We start from the raw sequence: 11,575 nt of genomic DNA, 5'->3' as shown, positions 1-11,575 counted from the left end.
TCCTGCTCCTTATTATATTATGGCAGTGGCGGCCTGTTATGCAGATGGGAGCCAATCATGGCTAGTTGGCAGCAGGCCGAGGTGGTTCACCTTGTGTCCTTTCGTCTGCCTGGAGCTATGGTGAAAGGGAGAGCATATAGATAGCAGGGAGGGAGGGAGAGGCAGGGTAAGTGATAACTTCTTGGTTGACTTCATGAAGTACACTGATTTGGCATATATAAGCATCAGTCGTTTCCCAAAAATCTCCACATAATGCTCACAAGCTAAACCAATCTGCTTACAATCCAACAGATCCCGACCAAGTTCCCAAACAAACCAAAGTAATCCAAGCCAAACTTCCTAACAACCAAGTGAAGGGAAATGATAACTACAGCGTTGTGCGTGCTGGTGTGCTCCCGTGGCGTTCGCGCATTCCTGCTTGCGATGGACTTCTTAGTTCTTAGTGTGGCCACCATAGGTGCCCCCCCCCCACCCCACCCCACCCCACCCCAACAACATGACAATCCTAACCTCTGTTTATGCTCTCAGCCTCTCACAAATGATGACGTGGGTGCGGCAATTTGCAAAGTTGCTGACCCTCGCTCCTCAAAATCATTTCAGCTAAGTATCATGTTGTTGACCCCGGAACCTTTGCAATCCTCATGGCAACATTTGGAACACAGTGGAATCAAATTGCCATGAGAGAGCTCTCTCGCTCTCTCTTTGTGAATGTGGTAGGTTTATGCTCTTTCTTGTTTTGAATGGCCACCATGAAGATTTTGGTAAAGTTAAATATTTTGCTTTAATTTCTACTCTGTTTCAAAATGTAGATCATTTTGACTTTTCTACCCTATATTTAGGTGCATAGCAAAATCTATGTATCTAGAAAAGCCAAAACAACCTACATTTTGGAACGGAGGGAGTACCTAAATGTTGGGCATTGCTAGCTCTCTTAATTGCCTGTTTTGAAAATTCCTGGAAGGTCTCACAAAATTAGGGAAGCATTTGAATATGTTCTTGTGCCTCAAATCAATGCAGTTGGTTTTGTGCTGCAAGCCTTCGATAGGTTAACTTTAGACCTTACAAACTGCAATATATGTGTGATATGCCAGGCATCCAGCTTCTCAATTAATATTGGTGTTTCTTAATGTGTTAACATTACATCTCATCTTTTATATTTGTTTATTGTCATTTTATCTTTTGAGATGTGACTGTTTTGTGTAGAGTGAACACTAACTTGCAAACTGGCATGAGTTTGACCTCTGTCCCATTACCATTCACATCTTGTAGTCACAGCTACCTTTCTTGCTAGCTCTGCCTAAAACACATTTTATGTGTTCTGTGAGCATGACTCCATATGTGTGAGTAAAGGTTAGATCTGTTCAACTTCGAACTATTTCCGCAGCAACTAACATGCCAGTTTACACATTTTTCTTGGTAAGCACCATCTGGTTTGGTTAACAATATTTTCAAGTTGTTGGATGCCCAGCAGTACATGATACACAAATAAGAAGTTTGTTTGAGAATGGAATTCTAAAACTTTCCCAGCAATTTAGTACATTTCTTTGTATAGTTCATGGGAAAGCATATGGAATGAAGTGGGAATTTCTTTGTCATATATATTGAGATAGAGATTGATTGTCCTATTTGGATTAATCTCTCTAATAAATTTAGCATATTGTCTTTGCAAACGAAAATCATGCAAGTCTAGCTCAAGTCCTGTTTGGAGCTCTTGCTATAGTTCTCAGAAGAGCTAATCTAGGCCAAGCTTAATTCCAATGATGCTATGTTATCCTATATAATTCTACTAAATTTAACAAATTATGCTGCTTAGGAATCGCAGTAGCTATCAGCCTGCTTTAGTTCCACGACACTCTACTTGATTGATAGTTGGAACAGAAAAAAGGATTATTTATTCTTTCCATCCATCATAAACTAATTCTTCATGTTTATTGCATAAGAGTTATTGAGCAACACAATGGCATGATATCATCTTGTTGAACCCAGTGCAGTTGTCCATGTGATTTTATTTATCTGAGCACTTCATTTGGATTTTACAATTTTACTACTACTTTCGATAAAAAAAAATTACTACTACTTTGAACAGCTTGGTGCTTCGGTGGTGCAGTTCACGTGATTGTTTGGCTGGTGCACCAGGATTTGAAACAGCATTTACTTTAACAAAGATTCTTCTCTGTGAAATTTCATAAGTTGCGGTACTGCCTGTCACAATGTCACCTAAGACAATGTCACCTAAGACGACAGCTTATGCGGTTGGCATACAATCCTACTCCTTTTTCTCATATTTGTTAAACATGATCCACTATCTTGTGTGTTTCATTTCCCATGGGATTACAACAGATTACTATCATAGTAGCAATAGCAGCACACACCTTCTTTGAGATATTGGTTTGGCATTTCACTAGTGACACTATATTCATAATATATGGCAACTACATTCCAAGAAGAAAGCAATAGCTAGTGGCCTCTCCATTTACTTCCTTTTCTTCATAGTGTTATTGATTCCTGAGATCTGTGTGTTCTAGATTTATTTTGTTACTTGCATTCCTTAATTACCGACTCTTGGTATTGTATTCTCCCTCAAACATGGCAAATATTATGTTATTTCTGCTGCTTATAAAACTGAAAGCTCCAACATCACAGTTGGTCCTTTTTTTTCAGAAAACTCGGCCAGCCTAGTATAGCTGATAATCAAGAAGTCATAAACTAAGAAAACAAAAATGACTTTTGTTGTTATTGTTGTTGTGTGTGAGTGTGAAGCTGCACGGCAGATCTAGAGGCTCCAACTGCTGCCTGCGTGCAAGAGCAACCATGATGAACTGTCCGGCCATTCAGGCCAAAGCTTCTCTTGACTTGTCATGGTGGCGGCTAAGGGGAAAGTGGGGAAAACCCCTTAGCCTCACGTTCCCACAGCCTTTTTTATCAGTCTAAAGTAGCTGGGCATCATAGAAGAGGTGAGAGCAGATGCATGCCCCAGAAGACCAGAATTGGGCCCTGCACTTTCCTGGATTCCAATGCAACAGATGGATGGAGGGCCAGGGAACAAGCAAAAAAGGAGGAAACCAATTTGTTACTCGGGTAGACATACTCTATGCCAATTTGCCATGAACTTTGCCAAAAAGAATCGGCCCTGAGGGGGCACTGGCTGTTGCTTGAGTAGGAGTAATCCCAATGCCTCATACTACCTTAACTAATGGGGCCAGCTGATATTAGAATGCAAAGCTAATCATTACATCATGCCTCCTCCCTGATGATGACCCTTGGCTTTTGCACCCAGCCTTTTTCCACTGTTCACAGCATGCATCATATTGCCTAGGGCAGAGAGCATATCGGGAAAAAATACTAGAAGGAAATCATCTCGGAAATATTCAACAGTGTACATTATGAAACTAGTAAATTTACTTATTAAATCCAAGGTATAATCCAAAATATGTTTACCCTATGAAATTCAGCATTTCTTTCAACCATAGCAATGCTCTTTTGAATGAAATAAATAAACCTAGCAATTTCGTAAGCCTGCTGGCATGAACTTAGAAGGATATAGCAATCTAATTCATGACATTGGCAATTTTTTCCAGGTCTACCTGCAGGCTCACATGAAAAACTGGAGCTATCATTCAGACCATACGTCTGATCATGATACTGGAAGGTGCAGGTGTGCAGGCTGAGCATGGAAACTGCTACTGGAAATCTGGTTGCAGAATTGGGCAGTGTGGAAGCATGAGAATCCTATGAATATGATACCTGCTAATCTCGATGGGTTGTTATCCAGGATTCCAGGTCCGTGATTCGTTTCTGGTCGCCTTGGATTTCTCTCTCATCCTTTTGCCTGCCTGTTCTGTTTTTGTGACTTGTCCACTTCGGCAGTACGTCATATCTAGTTCAAGTCAGGTCACTTCAGTTTAGATCTCTACATCTACATGCTATGCAAATTATATAGGATTCAGTAAATGGCTGCAGACTCGGCATCTCATGTCGTTGTCGATGCGCTAGTTCAGAGGGTTTGTTTCTTGCCACCACCCGGATAAATTATCGATAATTTATTTGGTCTATTGGTCTACTGACAAATGTAAGGTTTGTGCAAATTGGAACATGCAGTTTTTATCTACCAACCGCGCGTGGGTATCTTCTTTTCGGCATAATGAAACCCCGCGTGCCGGTGGTACCATGCCTGCTTATCTGCTATCCTGGAAAACAGGAAAGCTGCCCGAGAGTGTTTAACATTAGAGCAACAAGTGGTTTCAGTTAACGAGTTCTATATCATGGGACTTTTCATGTGCTTTAACCGATAATCGTTTCATTATTGTTCGAAGAACTTTCATCGTTTTCTTAATTTTATCAGGTTGCCCCATCCACTGTCCATCCCAGTTACCTGATTGCTCATTCTGATGCTCTCCAAAATACTTTTGTGAAGGGTCCAGTAATACAACGACACACACACACTGGGCGATGGATCGAAAGGAGGCTCAGGGAAACCTAATTGTCGCGGTCAACAGACAAAACCGGTCTAAAAAGCAGGGCGGGCACGGTGGCATATGGTCCTGCAGGGGTCATTAGGGCACGGGAGAAGAAAGGAGGGCAAAAGGAGGACAGGACAGCCTACGCTGGGTGAGTTGACGAGTTGTCCTCTTGTCCCCACAACCACTCCCGCACTGCTCTTCCCTGCGCATCACGGGCGATCACCACGCACCTTATCGTATCGAAAGCCACCTCTATGGGCCGTAGATCCCTTTGATTACTCTGCTAATTGCGCTCGCTAAAAAAAGATGCTGAGCATTATGCGCACCTGGTACGGCACATACCATAGAGATGCTGTTGATTTTGATTTTTGAGGACGTGACATGTCCCCCGGTTGGTTCTGTACAGCATCCAGATATGATGCAAGACATAGTGTTATACACTATACAGTAGTACAACTTTTTATTCTCGAGCAATTGATTCATTCGTATATTGAAGCGAACATGTAAGGCTGTGATGAAGGGTCGTAGAAAAATGGATTTTGCATCTTTTATTGATGCATCTCTTCCTTTTTTTTGTTTCTACGATAATGCAGGAGCCCTTTTCCTTGCTAAAGTTGCACGATTAGCATGATTAAAGAGTGAACATGCCATTAGGCGTTATAAACGGCATCACCCAATGGGTCAGGTCAGGCATGGTCCTTTGCGTGATCGCGACATTGGGTCGCAGCACCCCAAGAACAAGAAGGGATGGTGACAGGTGGGTCCCTTGTAGTCCCAAAGGGTTGCAGCATGGTCCCGCGCCCCGGGCCCAAACGTCTTCGAATGCTCCGACCCATTTCAATACAGCAATTAATTCACTTTCGGTGATACCTATAGCTTTAATTAAAACCAACAACTTCATATTCCTAATTATAAATATATTTCTTTGTTTTCAGTATACTTTTATTTCTAATATTAACATTTGCAAACATTGAGGATAAAAACATGTTCAAGCCTTATCTTTCCTAAAAAAATCAAGAAAATGAGATGCAAAGAGAAAAAAAATAATGTCCAGAATTGTTTATATTTTTTACCTCAGCCGTTTACGAGGGTTGGCATAAAAGGGAAAAATATAATGTTGCAGTGCTCACAGATTAAATAGTTTGCTTTTAACACGGATTAAATAGTTTGTTAGTGGCTACTATTTCTACCTTGGAGGTTATATTACAGTTTTTTAATCAAATACTACTCTATGTGTACATTTTTTTGGCTATCTTAAGTCAATTATTTAAGTTTTGGTTGGATATTTTATTTCTTATGTGTCGAGTTTAGATATTTGAAAACTGTGTCTCGAAATATGGTTTTAGAAAAGATATAGTGTCACTAATATGGGACTAGAGAGAGCAGTTGTTTTCTTGATAAGAGAACGAACGGAAGGTCCAAAGTGAAAAAAAAGCTGCGTGATTAATGAGAGTGAACTGGAGATTAGCGGCGGGAAACACTGCTTTAAGAGCGTACTATAGCAGCGCACGCGCCGCATCTTTACTGCATTCTCCATTAATTTCTAAAGGTGAAACGGAAAAAAAAGGCAAGGAAAACAAAGGGGGCGTTTTCTTCCCGTGTCTTATTTTTAGCACGTGTCACATCGAATGTTTAGATACTAATTAGGAGTAGTAAACGTAGACTATGTACAAAACCAATTACATAGGTGGAATCTAAACAGCGAGACGAATCTATTAAGCCTAATTAATCTATCATTAGCAAATATTTACTGTAGCAACACATTGTCAAATCATGGACTAATTAGGCTTAATAGATTCGTCTCGCCGTTTAGATTCGTCTTATGTAATGGGTTTTGTAAATAGTCTACGTTTAATACTTCTAATTAGTATCTAAACATTTGATGTGACGGGTGCTAAAGTTTAGCAAGTGGAAGAAAACAGGCCCAAAATATCATACGCCCCCACCTCCGACTCCGAGCAGAGCTCCACAACAGTTTCCACCCCTTTCGCTTTTTCTTTTGTCCTCCACTCCACTTCCCCTCCTCACGAGAGGAGAGAGAGTGCGTGCGAGTGCGGAGTTACTCGGGGACTGATACGAGCGAGCAGTGGTAGCGCGACGCCAGTGAGCGGTGGTGGAGGCAAGTGGAGGATTCGGAGCTCCGGGATCTCCGCTTTCCCCCATTCGAGGTGATTCTTTCTTTCGTTTCTGTTAAGCTTCTTGGGCTGGTGCGGTTCTTGCTTTCTTGGGGATGCGCTGGTTTCTGCTCGTCTTCGTTAGGGTTTTTTTTTATGCTTTTGTGTGGGAAAGATCTGAATGCGGGTTGGGTGCACTTCCGGGTAGCGAGTGGGGGATTTCGGGTGCGGTTTTGGGATTCTGCCGCGGTGGGGGAATCGTGGGATTTAAGCAACGTAGGCGTAATTTGGTGGGTTGTTGTTTCCGCAAGGGAGTAATGTCTAATCCGGTGGATTGAACGGCACTTTAGTGTTTGGACAGGGTGGAGTTCGTCCTACTCCCAGGAGTTGCTTCGCTTGGTGCTGCACAGAATTAGCGCGGAAGCAGGTTGGATTCTTGGAACTCTTTGGATTGAAGGGAAATTCTGGTTTCCTTCAGCAACTTAATCTTTGTCCTTTTTAAATAATGAAATCTTTGTGCTGCCTGTAGGTGGAGTGTTCTCTGCCCTGAAATCTGCTCACCGGGTGCCAGGAAACAGGCGGTTGAAGAGAATTGCTTGGGAATTCGCCAAGACGCGACCAAATCTTTGCAGGTGCTTGTGCACTTGTTATGCTGAGACTGAATGGAGGCGGTAGATAAGATTGCCGAGCCCAAAGACCCTTTGGTGCTCACTGCTCGGAAGGTTCAGAGCTTGGAGCCACCAATACCGATAAAGGCGTCATGGAAAGGGAAGAACTCCCAGCAGCAAGAAGAGAAGGATTTGCCAGCTGATGGTGAGGAGAGCTTCCGGAGCCTGGATTCCTCTGATGAGGGTGGCCGGAGCTCCTTCTCTGGAGCTAGTCACCCTCCAGAGCCTATTGATATGGATATTATGAAGACAGTCTATGTTGCAATTGACGAGGAGAGGTCCGAGCCACCGGTGAGTTTAGTGCGAGGAGTGTCGATGAAGGGGCCTTTCATGGATGACCTCTCGATCCGTGTCGCAGGCACAAAGGCAAATCTGGTGGTAGGTGCCGAAGGTTTGGCTGAAGAGAGGAATGTGTCTGGTTCTGCAGTGGCATCAGTGGCCACAGCACGCTCATCTCAGGCTACCTCTTTGCCTCAGGACTCCGAAGAGAAGGAGTGTGTCTGGGATGCTTCACTTCCTCCCAGCGGCAATGTCAGCCCTCACAGTAGCATTGACAGCATGGGTGTGGTCACTGCCATGAGCACTCTTAACAGCTGTGCAAGCACATACAAAAGTGAAGCTGTAGCTAGTGAAGGAATGCTCACTGTGGAGAGAAACTGTGAAAGTGTAAAGGGTGTCCGAGGCGACTTGCTAGAAAGTGCAAAAACTAGCATGAGTCGAGCAAGTGATAGCAGTGGTGTTAGTGATGACAGCAGCTGGAGCCATATAACTGGAGGTGCCAGCAAGCCTCACAAGGGGAATGATCCTAGATGGAAGGCAATTCATGCTGTACGAACTCGAGATAGCGTGCTTGGAATGAGCCATTTTAGACTACTCAAGCGTCTTGGTTGTGGTGACATTGGCAGTGTTTACCTCTCCGAATTAAGTGGAACTCGGTGCTACTTTGCAATGAAGGTAATGGACAAGGCATCCTTGGCAAGTAGGAAGAAGTTAAATAGGGCTCAAACTGAAAGGGAAATTCTACAGCTTCTGGACCACCCATTCCTCCCAACCTTGTATACACATTTTGAGACCGACAGGTTCTCTTGTTTGGTGATGGAATTCTGTCCAGGTGGCGATCTGCATACTCTGCGACAGAGACAACCAGGGAAACATTTCTCAGAGTATGCTGCAAGGTAATATATACATTAAGCATGATTTATTCTTCAGAGAAATATAACTTGTTTGGAGTAGAGTAGATGATTTCTCAACTCCCTGTATGACTGAATGCCTATTATCTCATTTTATTCACATTCACATGCAGAAAGAAAATTCTATTAAATTCACCTGTAGAAAGAAAATATTATTCATATTCCTGAATTTTTTTAATCTAATTTACTAGTAGCTTTACTGACGGACTGATCTAATGTTACTGTCCTAGTCTTATTGGGCCTTTTGAAGAATCTAACTTTGCCCAGTTATGCTCTCTGCAAGGTGCAAAATTCCCGAATAGAGTCTAATAGCTTTTGAGTGATGTGTAGAGAACAAAGTGCGCCTAGGTAGGTATCCTTAAATGTTTCATGAATCACTTTCATGGACTAAAAATTTTGTACGCCAGGGCCCATGTCATGAGTAGCATCAATAGATATTAGGCCATGCTAGATTCTAGTTTTGTTACATTTGTTTTACAATTCAACAGTCACTTGTTATGTTGAGTAGCTTATACCTTCTAGTAATTGCAAGCACTAACATGGAGTGCTCTGATTTTGTGCAGATTCTATGCTGCAGAAGTACTTCTAGCTCTGGAGTATCTACACATGTTGGGAGTTGTCTACAGGGATCTGAAACCAGAAAATGTTCTTGTGCGTGATGATGGGCACATAATGCTTTCAGATTTTGACCTCTCCCTAAGATGTGCAGTCTCACCTACACTCATCAGAACATCAGCTTTCGATACTGATCCCAGAAGAGCGGGTGGTTCTTTCTGTGTACAACCTGCTTGCATGGAACCTACTTCAGCGTGTATTCAGCCTGCATGCTTCCTTCCCAAATTATTCGGTCAGAAGAGCAAGAAAAAGATTAGAAAGACAAGGTCTGAGTTGGGACAGAATGTTGGCACCCTGCCTGAGCTTGTTGCTGAACCAACGTCGGCTCGGTCGATGTCATTTGTCGGGACTCATGAATACTTGGCCCCTGAAATCATCAAAGGTGAAGGCCATGGAAGTGCTGTTGACTGGTGGACCTTCGGCATCTTCCTTCATGAGCTGCTGTTCGGTAAAACCCCATTCAAGGGGTCAGGAAACCGTGCCACACTGTTTAACGTGGTTGGTCAGCAGCTAAAATTTCCAGAGTCGCCGTCCACAAGCTACTCTAGCAGAGACCTCATCAGGGGGCTCCTGGTCAAGGAACCACAGAACCGCCTAGGCGTGAAGCGGGGGGCGACGGAGATAAAGCAGCACCCCTTCTTCGAAGGCGTGAACTGGGCTCTCATCCGGTGCAGCACTCCACCTGAGGTCCCAAGACCCGTCGAGGCCGAGCTGCCGGTGAAGTATGGCGTGGCGGAGGCGATCGGGAGCAACAGCAAGAGAATAGTTGGCGCTGACGTGAAGTCAGGCGGAAAATACCTGGACTTCGAGTTCTTTTAGAGTAGTGCTGCCCCAGTGGTGGCTATTGTTTGCATGCTGTTGGTGTATGGTCAGTTTGATGTCGTGTGATTCGATGTGGTGGTTTGTGTCTCAGCATCGATGCAAAATTCTCAGATCTGAATTGGCCAGAATTAGATAGATGTGTTTGCCTGCTAAAGTCTCCTCATTCTGCATTTCTGTAGTGATAGACTCCCTCTAAAGCTCTGAACTACTTGTTAACTTGTGCAGAAGTAAAACTGAAACCAGTAAGGATAGCAAAACGTTGTCATGATCAAACAGATGCAGAAATATGCTGTAACAGATGAGAAATGCATCGTCCTTTCTGCTTGCTTAATGCTTTGACCCTTGATGAGTTCGGGAAGTGTCCCGGTAACCGGTGCTGTGCATGGCTGATGCGCCCGCCCGCCGCCCATGAACTTGCTTACTTGCCGCCGGGTTGCCCGTGCACCCGTGACACGGTCATTTGAGGCGCACATGGACTGGACCGGACGCCGTTTGGTGATTGAGGCTTTCATTCATCAGGAGGGTTAAGTCGCGGTTGTGGACTTGTGGCTTTCATTGGTTTGGCTAATGGGGCAGGTCCAGACGCCGTTTGGTGCTCTCGGTGGGCGTTCAGAGAAGGCGCGGTTTGTGGCCTGACTTGCCAAGCCGCCGACCGGCCGACGGCGTCGCTGGCAGGGAGAGCTACCTCGCTCCCACCGGTGGCATTGATGGAGCCGATCACGAGTTCTCCAACGGGCAAATTAACGATCGCAGCAGCGAAAGCAACAGACGAGCAGGTGCAGGCCATGGATCACCTCCGGTGACGTAGAAAACGGCGCTGGAAACAGACGCCATGGATGTGTCCTCTGAGCACGCGGCGCGTAATCGGCAACGGAGACCAGGACCCGCCGAGCACCTGTGGGCTGTGGCATCGCCCCAACCGCAAGCGCATCACCTCTTTTCGCGGCGTTCTTCGCCGGCCAAGTGCGCAACCCAGCAAACGCTCCTCTCCTCCTGAATCCTGAGCCGGCTGACCACCACGGTCCACGGCCTTCGCCTTCCCGACTTCCGCGCCGCGCCGCGCCTGGCGAGGAAAAAAGCCTCCAGCAGTCATCTGATCCAGGCCGCAGAACTCGGACGGACGGATCTTGGTGCCCAAGGGGTGGCAAATGGTGTTATAGTGCGGAATCGGCCGGTGACTTTTGTCTCGCTTTAGGACGAATGCACCGGAGTCCCAGTCGGTAATCTTTTGCCGATAAGGAATCGGCCGATTAGGAGGGTGGACTAATTGGGCCTGTATGGGCTTGGAAAGGGATGGAAGGATAAGGTGAAGGCCAGCCCACGAAGCATGGAGTAACTAACCTAGCACGAATTGTGCTTGTAGATATTCGATTTCTGTTTGAATTAGAGATAGGATTCTAGTCGGTTAAGAAGTTATCTGTACGGGGCTATAAATAGCTACCTTTGTAAATCTGTAATCATCAACCAATCAATACAACAAGCTACTTTTTTCCTCGTATTTACGTTCAAGCGACTTCGCTACTACTTTTCTCTTTTCCACGAGTTCGTACTGGTTGGCGGGGCTGCATCATCTTGATCTCCGGCCGATTCTGTAAGTTCCGTTTATCGAGTAATATCTAAGCTTACACTCCTGGGCGTATCACTGCTTGTTTCGTTTAGATTTATTCACTAGTTATCGATATTTCGCTACATTCATACGTTTTTTT

The 11,575-nt window shown here is 44.6% G+C and overlaps 1 protein-coding gene across 2 annotated transcripts; it reads left to right on the top strand.

Annotated features, from left to right (window-relative positions):
* The first annotated feature begins 6,425 nt into the window (after window positions 1-6,425).
* LOC101784376 (serine/threonine-protein kinase D6PKL1) lies at window positions 6,426-10,142 on the top strand. 2 transcript variants are annotated; one of them, XM_012844151.2, is made up of 4 exons: window positions 6,426-6,628; window positions 6,936-7,001; window positions 7,104-8,417; window positions 8,996-10,142. In XM_012844151.2, exons 3-4 carry the CDS (start codon window positions 7,237-7,239, stop codon window positions 9,864-9,866), a joined length of 2,052 nt encoding a protein of 683 aa, XP_012699605.1. In that variant the 5' UTR covers window positions 6,426-6,628; window positions 6,936-7,001; window positions 7,104-7,236; the 3' UTR covers window positions 9,867-10,142. The 2 variants fall into 2 exon arrangements, with proteins under 2 accessions (XP_012699605.1, XP_004956409.1); XM_004956352.2 differs by having other exon boundaries at window positions 6,925-7,001.
* The last annotated feature ends 1,433 nt before the right edge of the window (window positions 10,143-11,575 follow it).

This window comes from Setaria italica, chromosome II (genome assembly GCF_000263155.2).
Source record: "Setaria italica strain Yugu1 chromosome II, Setaria_italica_v2.0, whole genome shotgun sequence".
Lineage (NCBI taxonomy): Eukaryota > Viridiplantae > Streptophyta > Magnoliopsida > Poales > Poaceae > Setaria > Setaria italica.
This window is presented reverse-complemented; position numbering and strand designations above follow the sequence as displayed.

Coding starts and splice junctions, on each gene's coding strand:
- LOC101784376 (XM_012844151.2), top strand. CDS start 7,237: ATGGAGGCGGTAGATAAGATTGCCGAGCCCAAAGACCCTTTGGTGCTC. Junction 8,418..8,995: donor TTCTCAGAGTATGCTGCAAG/GTAATATATACA, acceptor GATTTTGTGCAG/ATTCTATGCTGCAGAAGTAC.